Source organism: Vicugna pacos, chromosome 6 (assembly GCF_048564905.1).
Source record: "Vicugna pacos chromosome 6, VicPac4, whole genome shotgun sequence".
In the NCBI taxonomy this organism is placed as follows: domain Eukaryota; kingdom Metazoa; phylum Chordata; class Mammalia; order Artiodactyla; family Camelidae; genus Vicugna; species Vicugna pacos.
The window spans coordinates 21434810-21461865 of record NC_132992.1 but is presented as its reverse complement, the minus strand read 5'-3'; the positions used below and the strand labels follow the sequence as shown (position 1 = coordinate 21461865).

The window sequence follows — 27056 nt, the reverse complement described above, 5'->3', positions numbered from 1 at the left end:
TTCCAGAGAGGCTGATCTGGAGAGGACTGTGCTGTGCTTACTTTGTGGCTGGGGCCTTATAGGAGGAGAGAGGAGACAGGAAGGGCGAGGAGGGCCCAGCCACACAGGTGGCAGCCAGGCCAAGAGGACAAGCCAGTAGCAATAGGTAGCTTGTTAGACAAGATGGAACACTGGCGCTAGATCAAGCATGTTTATTGCCTTCTCCCAAGACAAACAGTGGTTCTAACAGAGTCTCATTCACCCCTAGGCAGGCTGGGAAGAGGACGGAGAAGGAGCAAGGTGGGCCCGGGGGCGGTGGGGTGGGGGTAGGGGTCTGTAAGGGCATCAGGATAGGGGCAGGGGAGGAGCTGGGCGATTTGACGGCCTAAGGGGTGGGAGCGAGGCTCAAGAAGCCCCGGCTGCCACAACAAAGATGTCCTTGTAGCCCTTGATCTCCTTGAGCTCTTTGCTGCTGATGAGGACTTGCAACTGGCGGCGTCCAACTTTGAGGGGGTAGAGGTCCAGCTGAATTTGGACGGTGTGTCCGGCCACCAGAGTCCCAAGGCTGAAAGTCAAAAAGAGCCTGTTAGAGCCTTGAGGACCAACTGCTGGGTGGGGGGATCTGGTTTCCCGTCTTGGTCGGTAAGCACCTCCGCCACCCCCTTCCAGCATCACTGAGCTCAGTCTTCCCCGAGAAGCGTGAGAAGATGGGAGCCAGGAGGCACCATCCAGGAGACTGAGGACCGTCCTATGACCCCACAAAGCCCCCCTTATCAAAGACCAGTATGAGACAGGTGGATGGCCTTGGTTCTTACTCATTTGATATCTGCCCATCGATGAGACCACTGCCCTCCAGCACCATCGTGCAGTGACTCAGGGCCACCGAGAGGGTATTGGTGAGCGAGATGTGGACTCTCAGTGCCTTGCCCACCTCAGCCCTCTCAGACACCTGTGTGGAGAGAAGACGGGGATATCATGGGCCACTGGCCTCATTTCTGCACTCAATTCAGCAACCTCACTTCCTCATCTTTCTGCTGGCACCTGGCCTGGCTGCCACCAGGGACTGCTTACTTAGAGCTAAGATGCTGCAGGGAAAGAGAAGAACCTGACCTAAGAGTATTCAAGGTGAACACATATCCTGGCCTGTCTTAGAAGCTCAGCCCACAGGACTTCAGGAAGCCACCACCAACCAAATTGGCACCAAGCTGAAACCTATTTCCCTTCCCACCATCTAGCTCAGGATGGCACTTGGATTTCCACTTAAGTGCCAGCTCCCATCCGTGAATTGTAGCTGATAAAAATGCTGTGGTACAAAAGGGTCATGGGGACCATCCAGAGTCAGTGAGAGAGCTGTGATTGATTAGTAGTGTCTGACAAAGGCATGGGAGAAGGAAGAAGTGTCATGTGTGCCATCCATGTGCCACCAGTGATGTTCTTTTTTTTTTCTCAAATGCTATTTTATTTTTCTTAATTGAAGTATTGTTGATTTATAATGTGTTAGTTTCTGGTGTACAGCATAGTGATTCAGTCATACACACACATACTCTTTTTCAGAATAGATTATTATAAGATATTGAATATAGTTTCTTGTGCTATCCTGTAGAACCTTGTTGTTTCGGTGATGTCATTCTGAGGCCAAGGTCACAGGATATGTTAATGGCAGAGCCAGGACCTGAGCCAAGATGTGCCAGGTGTGCCAGGCCCCAGCAAGAAGCCAGGACCTTTCCCCCAGGCTGCTCTGTCTTTATATACACTAGCAAACCCACTCTGAGTTTTTCCAGGTGCATCCAGATGTCACATGTGAGGTCTGTGTCATATAGGGCAGCATGGCCTTGGCCTGGGAGTGGGAGGCAGGGATTCCATCCTACCCACTTCAAGAGCCCCAAGAGCCCCAGTGCCTAACACAGAGCCAGCCAAATGATGGAGATTCTGTAAATGAGTGTTGAACTGAAAGGACTCTGATAACCCAGATCGCACTGGGGACTCTGACTCAACCAGAGAATCAAGTAGAGGGAAGAACACATCCTGACTTCTCTGGAATTCAAAGAAAGGAAACAAGTCCCTTGGACTGTAGTGAGGGTGCCAAAGTGGAATAAGGTCAAAATAACTTTGGAATCTAGTCTAGTCACGCAGACCATCCCTGGGTCCCTTAGGGGACCAGTTAATAGCCTACCTGGCATCTGACGTGTTTGCATTGGATCCTGTTGTCATCAGGGCTCTGGGTAACAGGCAGGACCCTCACTTCAGCCCCAGGCTTGTGTCTACACTCCTGATTCTGCTCACTGTTTGCTCCCCCACCCCCTCCGTGGAGGCTGCCCTGTATGACTTGGCCTGAAAACCTGACAGCATGCCCAGCTGAAAACTGTCACGTGGCCAGATGGTTGATGACGAGGAGCTGCTCAACTCTCCTTCTGGTGGGGACGGAGGGTGCTGTTGACAATCAGTCAAAGCCAGGTGGAGGCTAGGCAGAGGGTAAGTCTTTCATGTGGGAGGGGAAAGTGGGCAAAGGGGACTTCACAGGAAGGAAAACCCTGGTAATAGGAGATGGGGATCCTCCCTGCCCTCCTCCATTTACCCTTCCTTCACCTGTATTCCTTCCTCATGCCATGGCCTTGCCAGGCACTCAAGCTCTTGAACTTGAAATGTGAGGCTCAGCCTTTTTTCCTTTTTAAGTATAGTTGGTTTACACTGCTGGGTTAATTTCTGGTGTACAGCACAGTGATTCAGTTATACTTATATATATAATATATATATTCCTTTTCATATTCTTTTTCACTAGAGGCTATTACAAGGTATTGAATATTATTCCCTGTGCTGTACAGAAGGACCGTGTTGTTTATCTGTATACAGTAGTTAGGCTCACCTTTTCTTTGTTTCCCTCTTCTTTGTCACTTCTGTCTTATCAACAGTCACCTTTGGGATTTGGCTTATGGTCTCCCTCAAACCTGTCCTCTCCGCTCCATCTTCCAGTTACTGCCTTTCTTGTCTCTTTCCCTCTGCAAGGCTATTTCCTTACTTAAAATGCCTTCATCTCCATCTTGTTTCTCCATAGTATCTTCCTGTGCATCCTCTGTAAAATTTCACCTCCTCTGGGAAGCATTCACTTTGCACAGAGCACAAGAGACCACACCATACTGCACTTCAATCATCCCTTTGGTGTCCAGGGCAGGGGCCGTCTCACTGGCTGCAGTCCCCCCAGCCCCGGGGCTGAGTGAGAAGAGGGTCCCTGGGCGCCATCTCTGTCCAGATGCCTTACCTCAATCGCTAAGTGGGGAGGCTCCAGAGATATATCCTTTAGGACCAGCATGGACCTCCCTGTCTCTGCTACCTTGGCGATGCCAGACACACGGATCAGCTTTTCATCCGTTAGCTTGTTTTTATAATTGTTGTAGGGCAGCGAGAGGGATCGCTGTATCTCTAAGCACAGACAAAAGACGTCTTTTGAGTTTGAGAACGGGTCTCAGAAAGAGAGAGAGAGAGAAATGTGTATGTGTGAGAGAGGAAAAATCAGTTTGTGTTAGATAATATGTGTGTGTGGGAGGGGAGGGTTTAGCTCAGTGGTAGAGCATGTGCTTAGCATGCACGAGGTCCTGGGTTCAATCCCCAGTGCCTCCATTAAAAAAAAGACAAAAACAAAAAAACAACTACATGTGTGTGAAAGTGTGTGTGTTGTGAAAGAGACAGATTGCGCTTACCCTGCACTCAAGTTCCTCAGGGTCACTGCTGTGTTCCACCTGGCGGGACAGCATTGGAGGCACAGCACCTGGCGTTCAACCTCCTGCCAACAGCAGCTTCACTGCCCAACGTGTGTGTGTGTGTGTGTGTGTGTGTGTGTGTGTTGGGGGTGTTTTGTTCATGGCCCCAAAGCTCCCCTCCTTATATATGTTTTTCTGGGCCTGCCTCCTACTCACCCTCCCCAAAGTCCAGGGTCAAGTGCACCTTTTGCCTCCAGAGGGGCCGCCGGGTGCCGCCGCTGTGCAGCAAGGTCTGTGCGCAGAAGCGCACCACCAGTCTGATGGGCCCCTGGGGGTGGGCTCTGTCTGCCACCCTCCGGGCATGCAGCTCTAGCAGCAGGTCCTGGCCCCACTCGGGCGTCTGGGCCAGGTGAAGCTGCAGCTGCACCGGCTGATCCTTAGAACCGCTGGACCGCAGCAGGTCCAGGAAGGGTGACGAGGCCCTTCTTGAGCCCAGCATCTTCCGGGAGGCCTTCATAAACACAGAGCGCTCCTCCGGGGATCCTGACAGAGAGGAGAGCCGGTAAAGACATCAGTGGGGAGGGGCCCAGAGGACCAATGACCTTGGGGAAACGAGGCACCCAACAGCTCCCAGATCTCTTCCCAAGGATAGCTGCCCAAGGAGCCAACACAGCATTGCGGCTGAGAACAAGGAGGTTGGTGTTGCTTGGGGCTGGGTTCAAATCCTTGCTCTGTCATAGTCCCTTAACCTCATAGTGCTCAGTTCTGTCATCTATAGCCCAGGGATATCTCCCTGCCTCATACAGTTGCCAAAAATTTGGGTTAGATGAGTTCCTGAATATAAATACTGAACGCTGTTCTGCGTCATCTTTTGAAGAGGAGATGATTAAGTGGTGATGGTTTTAATGTGAGAGCCATCCCCATCCCCACTGGGAGGCCACAAAAGGAGGTAACAGCCGCCCCAGTCCTTGAATCCCTGGGGCCCCAGGCACCTTCTGGGTACTTGTAGGAGCTGGTGATGTTCTGGCGCTGGTCTGACCCGACCATCTTGGTGCTGATTTCCTTCCCGATGGAACTGATGTTATGGGCCAGGATTTCCAGGGCCTGGCCACCCCCAAACAGCCAAATGACTTCATCGGCGTTCACCTCAGCATACACAAAAGGGGTGTCGTAGGGCAGGTGGACCTCCCCTTCCCTGATGGCCTTCACGGAGGCAGGGCCACAGCGGAACAGCCCTGTGCAGGGAACAGGAGTTGTGGACCGCTAACACGGCTGCTGACATGTGGGCCAGGGCCAGAGGGTCAAGGCTGTGGGAGGTAGTGAGGTGGGATGGGGAGGGGCAGGGGCATTGACGATCCTCATCCAAGGGGTGCTCTCCAGTTCCCATTAATTCATCTGATCCTCACAGCCACCCTGGGAAGCAACAGTCATCACCTTCCTCTTCCCTGCTTCACAGGTGAGCAAACAACTGCGAGGTCCAGAGACTCCACGGGTCACCCAGCTGTCAGTGGCAAAGCTGGACCCCTGACCCCAAGTTGTCTCTGCTCTGACTTTGGAAAGGGGACAAAGTGGAAAAGGCATCGCTGCTTTCTGGCCTCTTACTCACGGGGTCAATCACCCTGGTCAGCCTCCCTGCAGAGCCCAGGCCCTTCCACTGTGGTCCTTACTCACCACTGCTGGTTTCTTGGGGAGTGGGATCCAAAACCTGCCACCCATTGTATCCTGGAGGGAGATCTTTCCGGATCATCCAGCACTCGTTCCAGACATGAAAATTCCTGCAGAAAGCAGTAAGGAGAAAAGGACTCACATTTTCAGAGCCTTTGCGAGATATCAGACCCTATACTGAGTGCTTTATATCATTGTTTCTTCTGGGTTTTTTTACATTTTATTTGGAAGTAATTTCAAGCTTACAATAAAGTTGCAAGAATAGTACAAAGAACCCCCATCTACCCAGGTCATCTATTGTTAACAAATTGCCCCATTTGCTTTATCACTGGCTTTCTTTCAGCGCAGATAATGAGATTCCTAGAATAGCGATCTTCCCTTAAATATCCTTGTATAGTTATCAACCTCGTACATTGAATATCAATACGATTTTATTGACTTTATTGTCTGTATTTCAGTGTTGTCAGTTGACCTAATAGTGTCCTTTATGGGATTCTTTTCCACCCAGTCCAGAATCACACATTGCATTCAGTTGTCCAATATTCTTTGTGTCCCTCAATCTGGAAGAGTTCCTCAGCCTTCGTTTTAGCACATTGACCTCCTGAATACAGTCTTTATTGAATTATTTTTACCAGAGCGGCTCTCATTTGGGGCTCGCCTGAAGTTTCCTCACAATTAGATTCAGGTTACGCATTCACAGACAGAATTCTACATAAGTGATATGTTCTGCTCAGATACATTACTACTCACTGAACCAGAGAAGTTTCAGCCCTCAAAGAGCCAGAGAAGGAAGGGAGGTCCAAGGACAGCAGCTAGTTCTCATGCAACTTGAAAGTCTTACCTGGAAACTGGCTGGAAAAGCAAAAACCAGAAATCATATTTGGGGGAGAGCAGAGGAGAAAAGAACCAAGGGAAGTGACTAGAGATCCAAAAATAAGGGGACACACAGAGATAGACGATAGACAACACACAAACACACACACACAAAGATGTGCACACACATGCCTGCAGAGAGGGAGTGAGGCTGGGAGCGGAGAGGTCAAGAGAGGATGCAGGAAGTATGCAGAGGCAGCTACTCCTGGCTTTGCCCCAACCAAGAAACAGAGATACATGCAAACAGAAAAGCTCAAAGGAAGAGTAAGAAGAATGAAGATTTTTGAGGTCAGCACTCAGGGGATGCCTGATCTATTCATTTGGTTGCCAGCTTCAGAATATGTTATCCCATAGTCTTCCTGTCTCTGAAATGAGCTTGATGTGATGATCTAATTAGCCAGAACAGCTTCCTGGCTGGGGGACTTATTCTCTGAGCATCAGCAACAATGGACAGGGCAGTATTTCCTCAAGGCCAGAGAGAATCAGGTCAGAACTCTCCTACCCTAACTGAGCTAGAGCAGACATTTGTAGGAGACAGTCCCCCTTACCATATTTTGTCTCGTTTCTGAGTTGGCAGCATCACTGCATTTTGGTCATAGTAGGTATCAATGGTCAAGTTCGCATCTGCGTTGTGTGCAGAACGGAAATTGGAAACGACACGGGTTGGAACACCTAAGCATCTCATTACTAAAGAGAAGACAAGCATGGGGAATCACTGAGTTCATTTCAAGCAGAATCAATGGTTTCATGTGCATACTTTCTAATTTTCAAGCTGGAAGAGAGAAAAAGGCCAAGATTCTTGCAGAACCGTAACTGTAAATCCTTTATCCCCAGAGCACAGCACCCAGGCCCAGAACCCTGCTGCCTACCCACCCTATCCATGTTTCCATTCCACCAGGAGAAAGAAATTTGATGGTCACTTAAAGCAGCAATTCACAAGTCAGGTTTACCATTTAGGGCTTTTTACATTCAGCATCTTTCCAAGTTAAAAACAGAGAACCGAAACATTTGATAATTTGAAAGAAAATGAAAAAGTTTAGGCCTATGCTGTGGCCAGAAGAGAAGCTGTGTGACCTTGAGTAAGTGGCTTAACTTCTCTGGGCCTTAGTCTTCTTGTATGTAACAAAATGAAGCGTTGGACCAGATGATTTCCAGTTCTGAAAGTCTGGATCTGTAATTCTATTCAAATAAAAGGGTTTGGAGGAGGTAAGAAAGAAATCAGAGCAAGGATAGAAGATTAAGATAGACTTACACAGATACGTGGAAGACGTCAGTGACAGAGAATCTGCATGTACTAGGGAATGACCATCTTTGATGAGGCAACAGCACCCTCTTGTGGCTTCTCAGGAATCACACAAAGCAGACACTACACCCCTCTCCCCATCACAACACCTGCCGGGGGCCAGATATCAAGCCAAGAGCCAGGTGTGACTTTTGGTACACAGGTCCCAACCTCTACCAGCAAGGCAAGGATTTTAGAGAGAGGTTTATCCTACCCCTCTCCTGGTAGGAGGAGCAGATGGTGCCTACTGAGGCTGCTGGGAGGATTACAGTGATTCTAAAAGTAAAAAGACAATTGAGACTGAACAATCTTTTTCATTTCAATTCATTCAAGAGCCCCAGAGGGCGCTACCTGTCCACAAGCACCTGTCCACTCCCCGCATAGCTCCTGGACTTTTCATAAACCCTTGGCAGGGGTGAAAGTTAGACCAGGGCTGTGAGTGGCCAGAGGCAGCCAGGCAGGAGCTGCTCTCCCGACGCTCATTGGCCCCAGAACGCTAGGGCCTGGGAGAAAACAAGTGAGCAGTGAGGTCGCTTGAGTTGAACCCTCATACTTAAACCTCTCCACTGTGTGCTACCAAGCTGTGCTGCCCCTCTCAGAAATGTCTAGAACTTTGTCTTTGGGCCCTGTCTCTGTCCTCCAGCTCTGTGTTCTTTCATTCTCCAACTCAGAGTCAACCCATTTGTTAAGCAAACTGATTGAGCACCACAGTGTAACAGGCAGCTCTGCATAAAGTACTCCTGCCTGGAAGGGGGAACGCAGGCAGGCAGGCACCTCAGTCCTTTCCCTCAACTTCACAGATTATCTGATAAACGACTTGGCACTAAATTGTAAATAATTGATAATGCGTAAAACATTGATGCTCGTTAAGGGTAGTTAGCAAAGTAGTACATCTCTAATTGTAACTCCCCAGGAATCTCTCCAAGAAGCGTTTGAGAGCAGCCAGCGGTACCTGCAGGTGAGACATGCTGTCCCAGGCCATCTGCTGGCACCTCAAGCCTCCCCCAACCTGTCCCCGACTCCAGGCTCACCTGGAGTTGAGAAGCCCGGGTAGGTGGCAGAAAAAAAGCCAATTTTGCCTCTACTTTGGGACCACAAGCTCTCCTACGTAGGCAACCACTTTAACGGACTAACTGCTGCATCAAGGAGACCGCGGAGTGATTGCAGCGGGTCGTCCTGCCTCGCTGGTTATCGCGGGATTCCTGGAGAACACAGCGCGCGCGGGGCAAGCGCGGGAGCCCGCCACTCCTCAGCTGTGGGGCTGCCGACAAGCCACAGGTAACTCGGGCGAAGTGGGCATAATCCCCGCCCGACCTCGAAGCGTTATGCCGAAGACTCAGGGATTCTGCGTTCGCGTCCGCCTCACTCACCGGTGCACATGACAGCTGCGAAGACCCAGCACTGCCCGTACCTGACGGGCTGCCCGCCGCCGGCCGACCACTGCCGCAGGATGGCCACGCTGCCGCTCCACTCGAGCGGGCTCAGCCCCCTGGAGTAGTCCTCTCCCCAGTTCCCCTGCAGCACGCCGCTGTCGTCGTTGCTGTTGATCTGCGGAGGACAGGCAGGTGGGTGGCGCGGGCCCGGGGCGGGGCGCGGGGCTCGGACCGTCCTCAGGCAGGGCCGGGGCGGCGTCTGGCCTTACCATGGCGCTCACCACCCTGCAGACGTACACCACGTCGTTCCGCTGGGAGCAGGCTTTGGACGGGTTCTCTAAGAAGGACAGGCTCTTGTTCAGGATCTCAAAGCAGATATCTATGATGCCCTCTTCAAACTTCCAGGGGATTTCAGGGAAGAACAAAGAAGAGTAAAAAACGTCTAGAATTCTGGCGGGGAGGGTACAGCCCAGCGGCATAGTGCGGGCCGCTATAGCGTGCACAAGGTCCTGAGTTCAATCCCTAGCACCTCCATTAAAAATTAACCTAATTACCTCCCCTCAACAAAAATAAATACATAAAAAGATAAAATAAAAAATTTAAAAAGCCTAATGGTCACAGCCACACCCCTCAATAAATAGAATTCACTTCAAATCTGTAACACAGACTTTTAAGGATGATGTGTATCTGGTGAGGTAAGGGGTGGGGTTAAATATCAGACAAGGTCCTGACTTCAAAGAGCTTGTAGGTCAATTTGGGAATGTATGAGATTCAGAATTCTGAAGAACTAACCTGTGTGGCTCTGATGGAAAATGCAAACATTTGGAGAGATGAGCGTCAGCTAAAGAGGTCAGAGAAGTCTATTGGAGGTAGACAGGAAGAGAGCAGGGTGGGGGCGTTCACCTTAGCTCTTTGGGTTCTGTGGGGTTTTCCTTCTGGACGGCTTGTGGGAGTAGGACAAGATCAGATGGATAAATACAAGGCCAGGCATGTGAGAAGAGGGAGAAGAGGTGGAGGGAGCACCTGGAAATCAGGTAGAGGGTTCCGCGCTGATGTATGAGCACAGGAGAAGCCTATGTAGACTCATGACATAGGTTTACAAGATGTATTCGCTTTTTGTCTCGTAACCCTTCTGGCTGCCTAATGCACTGGTATTTTTCTGAGTTTCAAAAACTGACATAAGTTATGGCTGGAGAACAGGGAAGCTGATCTTCCTCAGGAAGTGTCCGTGCAATCCCCCGCCTCTTCCCTCTGGGCATGTGTGGACCAGGCTGAGAGGCAGTGGGAGGCAGAGAGAAACTACCCCAGCCGTGGTTGGAGGCTGAGAGCAGAAAAGTTGCCCAAACCCAAAGGTCCCCCTCTGTATACAGTGACTGGATGTTTGCTGTTATTAAAGAATTGCTGTTCATTATTTTTGGTTATAATATTGTATTATGGTTCAGTTTTTCAGAAAGAGTCATCATCTTTTAGAACTGTATTTGGAAGTATTGCTGTATTAAATGATATGATGTCTGTAATTTGCTTCTAAAAAACCAGTGATGAGGTGGGAGGAATGGGGGAGCATACACCAGGGATCACAAAGTTTTTCTGTAAAGGACTAGATAATAAATATTTCGGGTTTTGTAGGCCATAGGGCCTCTGCCTCAACTGCTCAAAGCTGCCATTGTAGCATGAAACCAGCCACAGATGATACCTAACCAATGAGCATGGCTCTATTCATGGCTTCATATAATTTGCACATCACAAAATACAGCTGGCCATCTATGTCCATGGGTTCCGTATCCATGGATTCAACCAATAGGATCGAAAATATTCAGAAAAAGAAATTCCAGATAGTCCCAAAAAGCAAAACTTGAATTTGCTGCATAGTGCCTGCAACTATTTACATTGTATTTACAACAATTGACATAATGTTTCTGTTGTGTTAGGTAGTATAGTATCTAGAGATGATGTAAAAGCAGATGGGAAGATGTGCATAGGTTAACATGCAAATACTATGCTATTTTATATAAGGGATTCGAGCATGCTCAGATCTTAGTATCTGTGGAGGAGTCCTGGAATCAATCCCCTGTGAATATGAGGGACGACTGTATTATCTTTTAAAAATTCTTTTTCAACAGTTTAAAAAGTATGAAAACTATTCTGAACTCATGGGCCATGCAAAAATGAGCAGTGGGCCACATCTGGCCCATAGACTATAGTTTGCAAACCCCTGGTACAGACAAAACAATGTTCACCATAAATTAACCACTATTAAAGGTAGGAAGTTCATAGAGTTTGATTATAGGAGTCTGTCTACTTGCATTATGTTTTAAGTTTTTCATGTAAAATATTAAAAAACTAAGAAGGAAGAGTGTCTCCCCTTCCTTCTCTGCACCTCTCACTGGGTGGGAAGTTGGTCCAGCACCACACACCCTGACTTTTGTCAGTGATGCTTCCTGAGCTAACAGAGTTGTCTAAGGTCCACTTCCGGTGACGTTGTTACCTGCCCGTAGTTCCAGGGCCAGGGGGTGATGAATCTTTCATGACCCTTGTAAACAAAGCCATAGTCCATCATGATATACTCCTGCAGCAGTATTTCACTTGGCAGGTAGACGTCATCCTCTGAGCAGTTGAGAGTAGAGGAGGAGGCAAAACCCCAAACCAAAAAACAAACAGTAAGAAAATTAAAAAACAGTAATGACAGTATCTTGCTGGATAATCAGAGAAACAATGGGTTGGTGGCAATAGAAATTCAAGACTGGACTCCTTAAAAGTCCGTGTGCTTTTCTAGAGACCAGCAATATAATCTATACTTTAAAAAAAAATTCTTCCCCTGGTTGTAAAAGCAGCAAGCTTGTTATAGAGATTTGGAAAATACAGATGATGGAAAGAAGACAGTGAAGATCACCCCTTTTCACTACTCAGAGACACCCACCTACGTTTTGGTGTATTCTGGCCCCTCTCTTTCTCTGCACGTACATGTGATAAAGTTAGGATCACGTGTGTTCCATTTCCTAATCGATTTCACTTAACATCACACCATGAACATTTTAGTCATCCCATTAAAAATTCTCTGTAAAGATGGTTTTTAGTGAGCACATGGTAACACCTTGCATAGATGTGCAGCATTCTCTTTTCTGGACTTTCTAAGTAGACCCTCACAGAGCGTTCCCAATAGATCAGTTAGCATCACAACCTATGAGCGAGTCATACCTGCACTCCAAGGGTTAAAAAGCAGGATAAAAGTCCCCAGCAGGTGGGTCAGGCTGTGACCCTGGCCCTGAGAGATCTTGATCTTCAAAGTGTAGGGACCAATGACTGCACTGGCCGGTGTGAAAAGGGAGACAGAGAGTGAGTTGGCATCGATGGTGAAGTCAGAAGCACTCCAGACATTTCCTTGTCGGGCCGAGGTGAGCAAGAAGGTGGCTCGGGTTCCCAGCAGCTCTGTGGGCTCTGGTCCTGTGTAGGAGAGCATGATCCCAAAATGAGGCTCAGAATCTATGTGACACAATTCCAGGGGGACTGAAAGTACCCTCACCGCCTCCCACCACTTGTTAATCCTTTTAGTGCCACTGGGTGTCCTTGGGCAAGCACTTAAGATCTGTGGGTCTTCGTTTTTCTAATCTGTAAAATGGGATCATAGTAGTACTACCTGATAGTCTTAACAGGGGTTAAATGAGATAATTTGTGTGAATTTAAAAGTTGGCTGTTATTATCACAACCTTGGTTGCTGAATTGGCCAAATCTTTTTTTAATGACACTAATAGGGTCCTCAGGGTCCCAGGAGAAGAGAGGGGAGGGCGACTCCAGGTGAATTTTGCCTTGGGAGGGGTGGACTCACCTGTCTCAGCGATGAAGGTGATGTGGTCGGTCCCAGAATGGAAGGGTCGGCTGAAATGCAGCTGGATTGTGAAGGACTGGCTGCGGCGCACGATGAGCCGCTGCAGGCCCATCTCCTGTGTATGATGCTCCTGGTTGTTTCTGGAGCTCTGCAGGTCAGCCGACCTGAGCTCCAACGCTGCCACTGGGGGAGGGGGGTGACAGGTCACTACCCAGATGTGGCTCCCTAGGCTCAGCATCCCGTGACACGTCTCAACATTTCTGTGGCACCTGGCCCTGACTTCAGTAAGATTGTTGTCCAGATCTTAGCCCCTCTGCCACCTGCCCCCTAGTTTCACTACTCAGCCTCAGAAAGCAGTTTGGCTCCATGATCCCCTGACCTCTGGACCTGGACCTGGAGCCACAGTGCTGAAGAACTGGGGTCCCAGAAAGCACAACCTTTCCAGATAACTGAAATGTAACCCTTAAAGTGCCACCAGGTACTCTTAAATCACTTTTATTGACAAGCTTTCTAAAGGTTACTCTATTATCCTGAGGTTAGAAGAAGGAGCATATTTGAATTTTGTATGAATTAAGTCAATGAGCTGACTGAAAGCTGGGACCTCAGCTACGGACAAGTCCCTGCTTTAGGACATGGGGGTGGGTGGACACCTCAGGGTTACTTGCTGCTTATTTCTTGCTTCTTGGACATGTTCCAGGTGAATGAGGGCCCTGGTTGCTTCCTGGGATGCTATTTGTGTACACTTAGTGTATAATTTTAAAACTCTCATAGCCCAATGGGTAAAGTGCGGGCTCTCACCACCTTGGCTGTGAGATCTTGAGCAAGTCACAATGTCCCTAGACATCAATGTCCTTTGCTGAAAAATGGACACAAGGGCATTCCTATCTCCTGGGTTCACGTGGGCATTAAGTGAGAATCACATGTAAAGTCCTTAGCCTACTGGCAGTGAGGTGGGACGCCCCATAAAAAGACCGGTAGGACCCCCAGGCAGGGCCACTACTCTCCTGCTAGCACCATCCTGTTCCCTGGCCCAGAGGCTCTATCTCACTTTTTGCCTCTGAAACAGCTTAGTTACCCCTAAAATTCTATTGGTTCCCTGAGCTCACTTCTGATTGGTTATTTCCTTCACTCCTGATTGGTTATTTCTCTCACTCCTGATTGGTCCATTTGTAGTACTTCATTAGCATGGAGCTCACTCCTGATTGGTTATTTCTCTTCCTCCTGATTGGTCCATTTCTACAAAGCTTGTTCCTAATTAGTCAACCTTTGTTATACCTTATTTGCATATGATGTTGCAAAGTGTAAACTGGCAGCCTATAAAAGTCTGTGTAAACATGCAGATGGGGTCCAGAGCTTGGAGTGCTAACTCCTCTGGGCCTGCTGGTGTAATTAACCTGAGTTCTTCAGCCCTCTGAGTGCTGCTTGGTCTCTCGCCTGGATCCAGGTTGCTGTCACAACTGAGCCATAACACTGAGCTATAACACTGAGCTGTAACACATTTTTTCTGTAACAGCAGGTGCAGAGTAAGTACTCATTCATCATTAGTTGCTCTTAGTACTGGTAATAATGCAGCCTCAGAATGCATTTGCTTTGCTATTTTGGTGGTGATCTTTATTGCATTTACTGTCAACAAAAATTCAGTAGGTAGTACATCAGTTTATTTCAGTGGTTTTCCACTGGGGAAATTTTGCCCCCTGGAGGACATTTGGCAGAGTCTGGAGACATTTTTGGTTGTCACAACTGGGGGAGAGGCACAGCATCCTAGAGGAAGAACCTACGTTTGGTCCAGCCAGTTTTTGTGCCATTTGCATTTTGAATTTCCGCATGGGTTCTTTATGTTTTTGTTAAAAATGCATTCACTTTGATAGTTTCAGTTCATCTTTGCTACTTGGCTAGATTTTTTTGTGTCCTAATTCTTTCACCCAAATGCTATCTTGCCATCTGGGAATTGGCTAAACTATCTTCCAGGTCTTTGGCTAGGTCATTGGTTATATGATGGTTTTAAGCATTAGGGCTTAAGTCAGAGGCCAATGGCGTTTTATTGTTGGAGCTTTCTTCCAGGTTAACACTGAGCCATTAGGAAATACTCTTTAAGTATAGTTGTTCAACTAGCTGTGACTACATCTAATTCTTTACATGAAGAAATTGGATTAGGTGTTTTTGAGTTTCCTTCACAGTCTAAAATCAAATGCAGCTTTCATTTTGCATCTTTCCCACAAATCTGTCAAACATCTGGCCAAAAACAGAATACACACAATGGTCCCTTGACTCTCCTTCCTAGTAACAGTCTTTCCTTGAGGCAGATACAAAGAGGAATTACAGGATCAAATAATACAAAGTTTGCCAACCTCTGAGTGTAACTTTATGCTTTGTAATTTAATTTAATGTATTTTAATGTATTTTAAATTGTTGTATTATTGGAACCAGAAAATTCAGGGCAAGATCCAAGACAGATGCCTGTGAGTTATTCAACAGCATTTTGTAAACAGGTAGTAGTTGGTGAAATCAATTTAGAGAAATGTGACCAATATTAAAAAAAAAATAGACTAGAGTAGAAAATCTCACAATGCATCCCACAGAGGAAGAACAAGCATAATTTTACATGTAACTGGATCATGATATAAACTGTGGGTCATAATAAAAAAGTTTGAAAACAACTAGCCTAGATCCTGGTGGAAAGTGCATCTCATTTGTTCCTGAGGGGCCTGCATTTTCATAGCAGGACCTGCTGATCCTTCACAGAAGCCTCTCCATCCCATACATAATGTCTAATGGACATTCGACCCTGAAAGGTTAGATACCCTAAAGGGCAAGGAGGAGCACCCAGGAGTGTGCATCACTTCCACATGAGGCACAGGACTGGGGCAGCATTTTCCTGGCCACTGTCCACACCTGAAAGCATGGTTCCTAAAGGCAGCCAACTCAGCTTCCCCTTTACCCAGGCTGACTATTGGTTTAGAAAGGAAAGGGGAGGAGGATGGAGATGTCTTTCCTTCCATGCCCAAGGTTACAGTGCACGGAGAAAACTCATTCCCTATGGGAGACTCGGGTTTTCTTTTTTATTTCACTTAATATAATCATGCATTTGACTCACTGAAGTGCTTTTCGTGTCAGGGAGACAATGACTTCAGAGAACAAAAGGGAGGGCCTTCAAGGGAGCAGGTAAAGAAAGCCAAGAGGTTCAGGAAGAGATTCAACAAAGCAGGAGATCAAGTAGAATCAATTAGTAAAAGAACACGTCGGCGCCCACAAGGCCTCCTGGCCTTGGCTACCGGCCCACGGGGGTTAATGACGAGTAAGAGGAGCGTTAAGCCCTGGCCACATGACTCCTGGCTTTTGACTAATATAAAGACAAAGATATTAAAGGATCAAAATATATCCCCATGTATTATCAGCCTTAAAAAAACAGAGACTTTAAAACAGCTGTTTGCCTGCAAAGAGTTCTGAGATGCAAAGCTCCTGCCCTCTGAGAGATCAAAACCTGAGGCAGCCCTGCTCTCAAGGATGCCCCGTCTCCCCCTGGGGTCTTGGCTCAGAAGTAACCACCTCACAGGGGCGTTCCGTGACCACTGAACATGATGCCCCTCCTCCCACCCTGTGATCATTCACCATCATGACACCCCCTTTATTTCTGCAGAGCACTTCATAGCATCCAGAACTAGCTCCACGGGAGCAGAGACCTTGTCCATCTTCTCACACCAGACCCCCCATGCCTAGAATGGAGCATGGCTCCTCACTGCTGACAATCGTAGCTGATATTCACTGAACACTTACCGCACGCCAGGCACGTCAGAAGCGTTCTATGTGCCCACAGACACTGACGTTCTCCCACCACTGTGTGACGGAGGTTATATGTTCCTGACGTGCAGGAAGGGCAGAGCTGGGATCCACTCAGGGAGGCTGACTTCAGGGCCTGCTCCCTGAACCTCCGCAGTCTCCTGCCCGCCGTGGTGGGTTCCCAGTGGTACATGTTTTTGTGTGGGAAGTGTGAGGAGAGTAACTTGATAGTGGGGCTGTGGGGTTGGGAGGTGGGAAAGGGAGGAAAGCCTGTGAGGGTAGCAGGACCAGGGTGAGAGGCGGCCTGACTCCAGGCTGAGATGCTGTTGTTTGCTCGGTAGTAACACCTGGGAGGATAAAATGTTATACCTTTCTGAGGGCGATTTATCAATATTTATTACAAAATAAAAGAAAGCCTTAAAACATAAATTCTTTTGACCCACAAATCCCTCCTCTGGGATTTTTTTCCTAAGAAAAATCATACTTTGGTATAAAAATGTAAATATAAGGATGTTCAGTGCAGCCCAAATATCCTACAGTAAGAGCTGGATAGTAAACTTTATTCCTCTCATCTTGATGTAACCAACGGAAGGACAAAGAATGTGGGGAAATAAAACATAAAAATTTTAAAAATATGTCACAGATTAACCATAGGTGGGGAAATTATGGGAAATTTTTCTTTGAGTTTTTTGGTGTTGGCCAAACTTTTGCTTTGAATGTGTATTCCTTTTGTATTTGAGGGAAACTGTTGCTTTGATTAAAGGCAGGTTTTTGAGCAGGAGTGGCACGATCAAAGCTGTACTTCAGGATTAATCCAGACCAGAGGGAAACAAGACTAGTGTAGGAAGGGCAGTGAGAACTCTGTTGCAATAATGTGGGTGAAAAGCTAATGAGGACCTGGGCAAAGGCGTTGGTAAGAAGAAAGGAAGGACCACCTCAGTGTGTGAGGGACTGGGGTCCTTGAGCACGTGGCAGGCTGGTAAACCCCTGGGGAAATACCTTGACTTCCAGGGCTTCCTAAGTCTTGGATGAAGACTAGGGCAGGCTGAAAGAATCCATTACCCACAACATCCCCAGTAAGCAGGCTACAGGTAAAGGACTAGAAAGCTCCAGGCAGGGTTGGTGAAGGGTAAAATATCTCTGGCACAGCCAGCAGACAGAGAGGGCTCCTGCCACCAATGTCAGGTGGGCTCAGCTCCTTCCCTTCTCCTGCCTTTGTCCCTGCATTTAGTTCAGTTCTCCATCATTTTCCACTTCTCATTATTGTTGTCAGTATGGGGCTCTGATAAATACTTCATTCTTTATCATTTCTTCCCTTTTCAGAAATATGAAAGGGGGCTCTTTGTGAGAGTGTATGAAGATTCCTATGTGATGAGATTACTGTAGAGCATTTCTGTGTAAGGATGAAAATGTCTTATTACCTAAAGGTTCAAGTCCAACTTCCTTAGCCAAGCATTCGCAGCCTTCCACAATGGGGTCCCAACATGGGTATCCAATCTTACCTCCCAATAGCCCATAAATAAACTCTGCTTCCCTTGTTTTGTGACCTCCAAATAGATGGTGCCCAGCTTTACCTCTGTATGGCCCCACCCCTTCCCCAATCTCAAAGTCTCATTGTACCTTTTCTTTAAGCAAAACTCAGCATCCGCCTCCTCCATGGAATCCTCCCCACGCATTTCAGAACATGGAGCTCTCTTAGCATCTCTAACAATAGTTTCATATTTAGCTAATATTTACTGAGTGTTATTAATCTCCAGGCTTTATATGCATTATCTCCTATCCCTACAACTACCCGACAGGATATTACTAATTCCGTATGACAGATGAGCAGACAGAGGGTTAGGGAGGTTACATAACTTGCCCAGGGTCACTTACCTAGTAAGTGGCAAAACTGTCATTTAAACCTAGAGAGTTTGACTCCAGAATCTAGCTCTTAACCTCTGGCCAGTGGTGCTGGTCTAGAGGTTTTCAGTTTGTTTTTTTAAGGGATGTAAGACTATTGTGCTTTTTTCAAATAAAAACATCATAAACAGACCTAAGAGGAGCCAGTCTGGTGGAAGAACTGGGAAGGGGGTTCCCTTGGCTACTCTGCAGGGTCCTGGGGGTCTGAAGAACACAATGAAAACCACAGTCCATCTCAACTTCTTCATCCTAAAATAATCCATCATGGGAGAACCAGCTCCAGGACCCATCTGGTCTCTTTCCCTTCTCTGCAGTTTCTTAGACTTTGAACCACTTATTTGTCAGTTAATCGTGTACTACTATGGTGTTTCTTTGAAACATCATTTAATGGTGTCTACATGATTAACTATATCATTTGATTGTTTATACCCAGTGCTCAGCAATTCAAATAGCTGTTGGCAGGATAAAAGTGTTAGTAGGCTGGCTCTACAAGTGAAGTTATTGGGTCTTTTGCAGCAAATATAACAAAGGATGAGTATCCATTGTATATAAAAGTTTCTGGAAGTCTTGCTATAATCACAGAAATGCAAACTAAAACAATAATGAGATTCCATCTTTGATCCATTCAAAAATATTGAGGAGAATAACAACCTATGTTTTGAGGGTACATGGAAGTAGACTGTCTCATATATTTCATATATGGTATGAGTGTAAATTCATACAGGCTTTTTAGAGAAAATTGGTTGATATTGAAGGATAGCAGAATATGCCATTCCCTACCTAATATGGCACTTTGGCGTAAAGATTATTTTGAGCCGCAGGCAGCTGAGAAGAAGCAGGTACAGGAAAAGCTCTCTGCCCTCCCCCATTTGTCCAAAAGCAGGACATAACTTGTAAAGATGTCCCCTCTTTCCTCTCTACTAGGAAGGACAGAAGTTAATCACCAGAGACAGCTTTAGACCCTCATCAGCCCCGAGATGCACCAGATGAATCTACATAACAAAGTCTATAGCTTAACTAGCTCTTATCTCCCATTAGCTCCCCACTATATTTACCTTCCTACAATTTGCTGCTCTAGAAACTTAAAGTCCTTTTCTTTTGTCTTGTCACTTCTCTAAAAATTTGTTGTTCTCTTGTTAAGATACTGTGTAAGCCTAAGTTCTACCCACCCTTTGAGCTATCACAGAGTACTCCCACTGTATATGTGCAATGCACATGTTAAGAAACTTCTATTTGTTTTTTCTTGTTAATCTGTCTTTAGTCTAATTTATAGGCCCCCAGCCAATAAACCTGATCCATGGAGGGGAAAATGTTAAGTTTTCCTTCCCCTACAGGATCCATCAAAACTTAAAGTAGATATTTCTTTGATCCTGTAGTTCTTCTTTTAGCAATCTTTCACGTAAAAAATATTTGCACATGTTGGCAAAGTTATATCAACAGCAACCTTCATTGCAGCATTGTTTTCAAGAGCAAAATATCAGAAGCAGTCTAAATGTTCATGAATAAGGCACAGTAACAAATTAAACAAATTAATCAATTTATTAAATAAATAAATTGTGCTTCTATGCCTAGAATGGAAAACTAGAGTTCTTTATAAATTTTTGACAAACCAATATGCGCTGGCATGCAAAGATTTTCAAGATTATGATTAAGCTTTTTAAAAAGCAAGTCATCAGATAATACATATTACATAATCTTGTTTTATAAAACAACTTTATATAATCTACCATTATTTAAAAGCAAGTAGTCAAATTTTTAACACTTCTTTCCTATGAGGAAGGAGCAGAATTGGGAATACATTGTACGTCAAAGGGGGCTTGGGCTCTTTTTTTAATCCCAGTACATGAAGTTTTTACTTTTTATAACAAGCATATATTTTTGTGTATTACTTGTTTAATTAAAGAATACTATTTTGAAAGATAATATAACATTTTAGGCTTACTCTGGTGGAGATAACCGAGGGGGAAAATACCCTAGAATTTAGCACAAAAACACTCAGAAATCTAGCATATGAACAAGCCTCTTGAGAATTCCCTATTAAACTCTGGCTTATGTAAAATACAATGTGCATCTCTAATTTCTAATGGTTTCTAAGATATATCATTGAGAACACAGTTTTAGGAAATGTGTAACTCCATCTTAGTGCCCTCTCCTGGCGGGCCATGTGTGTCTGTCTGCCAGGCTGGCCCAGCCTGCTGGGCTCTGTTCTTCTCACTCCCAGCAGAGGTGTGAGCTCAGAAGGCAGGAGCAGCAGCTCCCTAAGGAGAAGCCAGACCAGGAGGAGAGGTCTAGGATCCCACAGGTGGTCCTCCTGAAGCTCCAGGATCAGCCACAGAAACAGCTTCCCGAGTACCAAGGGCACTTGGGAGTTAAGGCCAAGGTCCCTGTGGGCATCCTCAGACTCCCCAAGGCCGTTCCAGTCCCAAGATGTTAAAGAAAAGATTGTCCACAGCTTCAGGGTGAAGCTGAACCCATTCATAAAGAAAGGAATGATTGTATTGTTAGAGCAGGCAGATAGCTAGAGATGAGCAGAGAAAGGGGGACACAGACCAAATGGCAGGAATTGGGCAGAAAGAAGGGGCACAGGCCAAATGCAGGAAGCCACACATGTAAGCAGCAGGGATCCTTGGGCAGAGAAAGAAAAGCAGGAACCTTGGGGCTGCTAAGGGATCATGCCTTTTGGGATGACAAGTGGCCTGGAGAGGAACAAAGAAAGATGAGAAAAGGCAGGAATTTCTAGTGTCCGAATGTAACCTTTTGCTTATTATGCCCTCATTTCAATAAAATTAGCCTTGCAAATCAGAAGTACCCATCATGCACCAACGCCATGACACTTCCGATCCAGACTAAATAAGGACAAAAATCCCTCCTCCCTTTCGGAAGGTGGAGTTGGGATGATAATCAGGGAATACGACCCCAAACCCTTCCCTCCCCAGTGAATATTCTGCCCATTCATTTTCACACCCTATGTAACTAACTTGACAAAGAAACTCAGGGCAGCTGCTCACCTGAACCTGCCTGCTCTCCCCTGAGAGTGTACTATCCATCTTTTAATAAATCCTCACTTTACCTTTTTTTTTAACCTGTAAGTCTTGTCTTTGAATTCTTTCTGGGACGGGACAAGAACCTGGAACACCGGTTGCATCTATCGGCAACTGTATGATTGTGCCAGGGTCTGAAAGCATGTGAGAAAGTGGGAGGAGGGAGCCCGATTACATGATGAAATACCAACATCAGTTTAGGCTCTCCTGTCTCTTCTGTTCACCTTCTACCCTCTCCAAACATCTCACCTCCCTTGACACCGCAGAAAAGTTATATTCCCAGTACTCACCCTCAGCCATCTCCCTCCTTCTTCTGTCAGCCAGGGCCCTTCAACTAATCAGCATTAAGATTCTAGACCAAACTGCCTCTCTGAGCATTTACAGTCATCCTACCAGAACCTTTCCTTCCATCCTGAGTCGGGTGGGGCTGCCATTTCCTCCTCCTCCTAGTGCTCCTCCTCTTCTTAAGTTTCCCGTTGTTCCGGGTGCATCTTAGCTCAAGGAAAAGAGCTTTTGTCTACAGCCTTTTTTTAAATTGCTGAGGGATTTGTTTCTGTGGCCTCCTTTTTAAGCCGGGGAGACTCAAGTGATATGGGAGGCAAAGGATGGTTTGGATCTGTCCCTTTGAGCCTCTGTCTCTACAAGGCTTGGGACCTGATTCACCAGAGTGAATCTAAGCTAAGAGGGCTTGGGGGATGGGGTGGCTGGAAGGGAGATGAGTAAGGAACGGAGCTGCCCTTGGAAGGTCATACACAAATAGTCATGAAATTGAGTCTGACCAGCTCATTAGGACCAGGAGAACTTTGTATCTTGAAGAAAAAGGAATACATAAAAATGGTGAATTATTATGCTGTTGATTAAAAATGAAGTTGATAAAATTTCCAATGACAAGGGAGAATGCCTATAATATAATGTTAACGGAGGGGGGGGAATGAGATACAAAAACAGTGCAGCTTACCTCAATGCTGTAAAAAATGCTATTTGTGCAGGTAGACCCCTTTTTAAAAGATGGAAACAAATATGACAAACTGTGATTGTTTGAAAGCAGTGAGATTGGAATGATTGTGATTTCTTGATTTACACTTTGCTTAATTAAAAAAAAATCCACAGTGGGAGGGTAAGTTGTTTTAATAAGGGAGGAAAAAAATACTTATAAGAAAAAGTGAGAAAAGGTTAGGAGGACCAGGGTTACAGATCTGAACATGAGTATTTTACCAGATTCACAGTTGAAAAAGAGAAGCAGAAGCATCCAGTCAGCACTCCTGGAGGAAGCATTTGGTTTTGTAAAAGAAGAGTGCTACAGAGAAAACAGAAAGATATTTACATGTGTACTGATCATTATCAAAGGTATGCATGAGGCGCCTAATTCCCTGGGTTAATCTGTGTGATTCATCGCAAATTCTCACACCTGTTGTAACCAAAGCTTTCTGTCTCAACCTCAGCCTTTTTACAATGTGATGTATTTAGGAAATGGTCCTCGGTTGGAGCCATTAAACTTGCTCATACCCACTGTTTACTGAGCATCCTGGGAACTTTGTTTTTATCAAAATTACTGCGTTTTGGCTCAGAAAAATGATACTTTGGTTACTGGTGCAAGAATCCCTTCTGGTAGAAATACATGCTCTTTTGAGGAAGGCAGAATTTTTAAAAAATGACTCTTTGTAATAAAAGTCCTAATTCATATTAAAGATACTTTAAATGTAGATTTGTTTAAATGGGGGAAGGAAGTATATATTTGGTAAATTTCCTTCCTGTAATTTTGTCTATGCTGAGGTGGGATTTTTCCCACCATAGTTGTGGTCATACTGTATCTTGAAGACAGAACTTGTTTAAAGTAAGAATTTCCGTATAAGACAATTTGCCATTCTATTTGAAAATAAAGCTTTAATAATGTAAACTTTACTTTTGCCTTGTAAAAATAAGCTTTTACACTTGATGTCTGTATGCATGTACATATGTTTTTATTTCAACCTTTCCATTTTTATTTTGGAGCCTAGATGATAAAAGAGGGTTCCCCCCAAATAACCACAATATTATTATCCAAATTGACCAAAGAAATTCCACTTTGTCAGTCCCACTGGCCCTATTAAGACTGTGTCCCAATTTCTACTGCTACTCTCATTCTTTCCTTCCTTCCTTCACTTTTATAAGCATTGATGACTATAATGTTGATGGCACCATATTAGAAGTTTTGAGGTACATAAAGGTAGTAAAAGCTGATCTTTAGCCTGTTGTTTAATCTGTTGGTGGGGATAAAACACACACAAATATTCTCTACAAAGGAAACCTCCCTGAATAGCAGGCTTAGAAGGATGGAGGTCCCTTAGGGAGAAGCTCAGGAAAGGCGCTGTGGTGTGTGATGTGTGGCCAGCCACTGGTCTTGAAGGGTGAAGAGGTTTTGAGAGAGAGAGAGAGAGAGATGATGCGAGAAAGGCCTTCCAGGCCAAAGGCACAGCTTGAGCAAAGGAGGAAAAGTAGGGAAAGCCAGGGCTTTTGAAATTGGCACAGAATCTGCCTGCAGCCACCAAAACTCACTTTATTAGGCAATTATTTTTAACAGAGAAAAAAAAGGTTAGATAGAGGCTTGTTAATTTCAAAATTCTAAAAAAAAAAGAAAACAAACAAAACCAAAGTTGTTTTTCCTACATTGCTTTAGAAATTAGAGTTTTATAGCTGCTAGTGGTCAGTTTTAAGACCTAAACATCACCCATCAAATTAAGGTTTTGATGACCCCTAGCTTTTTTCATAACACCACCTATGTCAACTTCTTCTACATGATTGTCACCCTCACCTGGAATCTAGCTAAGCAACGATATTGGACAACTAATTTTTAATTAAATTATAATCTGTTGATTAAATTATGATCAATATTCATCATAGTATTTCAAATCATGTTCTTTGACTGATCATATTATATTCTGTTTACTCTATAGATTTTTTTCAGACAAATGCCCAATTTTTAAATTTAGTTTCCAAGACAAAAAAAGCCCTTTAACCATAGGATCATTTCTATGTTGATAAAAGACCAACCTCTGTTATGGTTAACTCACTGGATTTGTCCCACAATGAGACAGCAAGCTCTGAGGCTCTTTAACTGTAAAATAAATACAGACACATTATAATCCTCTCCCGGCTCCACACCCTCACATGCGTCTGCTGAGTTCTCTCCTTGAAGATCCTGCTGTCACTTCAGATTCAGCATGTTCAAAATTGAACTCATTAGCCCCACCCATCCCCCAAATTCATATAATTTCTTACTCATCCTTGTACATATTACCAAACTTCATTAGTTGTTTGGAGCCTGCTATTTGAAGGTCATGTGACCAAATGGATGGAGCAGAGGTGTCTGAGTTAGAGAACCTGGTTGAAGGTGCTACTCCTGCCCTTCTGAGCTTTTTGACCTTATGTGACCTTGAGCAAGGAAGCCTCGAGGAAAGCCCTGCTCCTGTGTAAAATGGGGCTAATGGCAGTGCCCACCTCACAGAGTTGCTTTGAGAATCAAGTAGAGAGTGTTTGTGGAAGCCGGAAAGTGCTGTACAAACATTAGTCAGTCCCACTGGTAATTATGATAATAGTTATGATCCTTCAAAAGGTGAGATTCACACTAAGTGAAAGAATGTGTGTCAAGACCTGCTGATGAGATGCCCAGGGAAACATTCATGACCATCGAGAAGCTGTCATAGCCAAGTCCAGCCTCAGTCTCAGTCTTGTCAGGACTTGGTGATTCCCAGGGGGACCAAAGACATCACATGGTCAGACCCCTGCTTCAGACTTACCAGTGGCTTGCATTGCTCCAGTGGTTCACGTGTTCTGCCACTGTATTTGATCCTGACCACATTTCCATCTCTATTGCCCACTGTTCTACCTTTCACTTACTTTCTGATCTTTTGGTGGTTTGCCCAGTTGCCCAGTTCCCATATCAAAGTCTTTCCCTAAGCCAGGTCCTTTCCTGGTCAGACTTTCTACCCTCTGTCTAGACCTCAGCAGAAATGTCATTCCTCACAGAAGGTCTTTGTAACTGGCTGAGGCCCTATGTTTACTCTATTGCAACACTTGGATTCTCCTTCAAAGAACTGATCATACTCTAAATAGTCATTTGTATAGTTTATCCCCCCTCCAGATTTCCTGTCTTTCTATGTGTCATTTGGGTGATCCCAACTGAATAGGCTGAGCCACCTAAAAAATAAAGCCATTTTCTATGACACCTGAGTTACAATGCCCCTCCCTTTTGTATGAAATTAGCTGGAAGTCAAGAAATTCCTGGGATGTCCTCCCCATAGGTTCTAGAGAACCCCCAGGTTTGCTTACTTTTATCCAGAAATCCTCCTGCTCTCTTGATAGCTGGTACTTGCTTGAAGACTGGGAACTCAGCCTCACTCTTTCAAGGATGGGTTGGCTTGCTCTGCCAGACTAGAGGTTCTTTACCAACTGCACAAGCCTGGGAGGATTGCAGAGGCCTTCAGTTATAAAGCAGGGAGGGTGGGGCAGGAGGGCTTAATGAAATTAGTCACATCTGCCGAGATCAGCTCCTGAGCCCCTGCTCTTGAGTCTTGGGTTCTTCTCCAGACAGCCCCTTCCTGGACCGGTGGTGAGCTGCACTTGTCTTGTGTTCCCTTGCCTGTCTGATCTCAGTCTGGACCACCCCGGCCATCAAACCTGTTTTAATACCCAAACATCCAAGGGCGGTTAGTCATAGTTGGTCCCCCAAAACCTTTTTCCCAGGGTGTTCCTCTGCTTCTTGAAAATGATGGAGGAGGAGTAAAGGAGGAATTTTGCCTAAACATCTAAAACCTGGGTTAGAGGTATGCCTAATTCTGCTGCCAACAATCTCATGAGCTTGTCCAGCCAAAAATACTTGTATTCTTTTCTTTAAGATATCTTAATCCCATCAATTATGCTACAATCAAATTTTGTTACTTTTTCAGGCTGTACATAATCTAATTTCTTCCACATCTTTCCATTCCCACCCCACATCCCACCAGGCAGGGTCAATAGCTCCTCTCCTGGACCATTGCTCCTCCTAACTGGCCTCTCATTGTGTCATTTCGAACCCACACAGTCCTACACAACAGTCAGAGTGCTCTTTTAGAGAAGCAAAAATTGTCAGATCAGTCCCTTGCTTAAACTCTTCTGTATCTTTTTATTCCCCTTAGAGTAAGATCCAAAAGATATATTTGGTCCCCAAAGCCCTGCATGTTCCAACTTCCACTTTCCTTTTCCTCACTGTCTCTCTGCCACAGCTATTCATTCATGTGATAAGTTTTTGCTAAACATCTAAGTGCCAGGTGCCAGGGATACAATGGTGAATAAGACTGATGAGGTCCCTGCCCTCAGGGAACTTTACATTATAGTGGGCAAGACAGTCAATGAACAATGAAGTAGATGGATAAATAGACAAAATATGCTCAGGTGGAGATTACTGTTGTGAATTAAAAAATAAACAAGGGGATGAGATAATGCTTGGGGGCAAGATGCTACTTAGATTGGGTGGTCAGGACAGATCCCCATGGGGTGGGGGTATTGATCTGAAGCTAAGTGACAAAACAAACCCAGTCATTGAAAATAGGGACAAGGAAAGTTCAGAGGCCCTGAGGCAGGAAGCAGGGATATGGAAAGTGTGGGGATGGGGGAGGGGCATGATACGTT

General features: G+C 45.5%; 2 protein-coding genes and 1 long non-coding RNA gene across 8 annotated transcripts in view; 2 read left to right on the top strand and 1 right to left on the bottom strand.

The window, feature by feature from the left end:
• The window catches only part of LOC140696813 (uncharacterized), a 45893-nt gene extending 44350 nt beyond the window's left edge, over nucleotides 1-1543 (top strand). Inside the window, exon 4 of the long non-coding RNA XR_012073353.1 lies at nucleotides 649-1543. This is a non-coding gene — a long non-coding RNA (uncharacterized lncRNA). The remainder of the gene's footprint in view (nucleotides 1-648) is intronic.
• TGM7 (transglutaminase 7) lies at nucleotides 177-25842 on the bottom strand. 3 transcript variants are annotated; one of them, XM_072962585.1, is made up of 13 exons: nucleotides 25719-25842; nucleotides 12691-12873; nucleotides 12063-12308; nucleotides 11353-11471; nucleotides 9137-9265; nucleotides 8865-9042; nucleotides 6761-6899; nucleotides 5346-5449; nucleotides 4667-4909; nucleotides 3891-4217; nucleotides 3236-3396; nucleotides 795-928; nucleotides 177-544 (listed from the first exon to the last, which is right to left on the bottom strand). In XM_072962585.1, coding segments are annotated over exons 1-13 (2124 nt in total). In that variant the 5' UTR covers nucleotides 25720-25842; the 3' UTR covers nucleotides 177-384. The 3 variants fall into 3 exon arrangements, with proteins under 3 accessions (XP_072818686.1, XP_072818685.1, XP_072818684.1); XM_072962584.1 differs by lacking the exon at nucleotides 25719-25842 and adding an exon at nucleotides 21701-21823; XM_072962583.1 differs by lacking the exon at nucleotides 25719-25842 and adding an exon at nucleotides 21440-21569.
• Nucleotides 8925-27056, top strand: part of MAPDA (N6-Methyl-AMP deaminase) — a 57413-nt gene continuing 39281 nt past the window's right edge. The window contains exon 1 of one of the 4 annotated variants that reach the window (XM_072962598.1): nucleotides 8925-9059. The gene's annotated coding sequence lies outside the window, so the exon portion shown is untranslated. The remainder of the gene's footprint in view (nucleotides 9060-27056) is intronic. The other 3 variants (XM_072962599.1, XM_072962594.1, XM_072962593.1) reach the window with 3 other exon arrangements.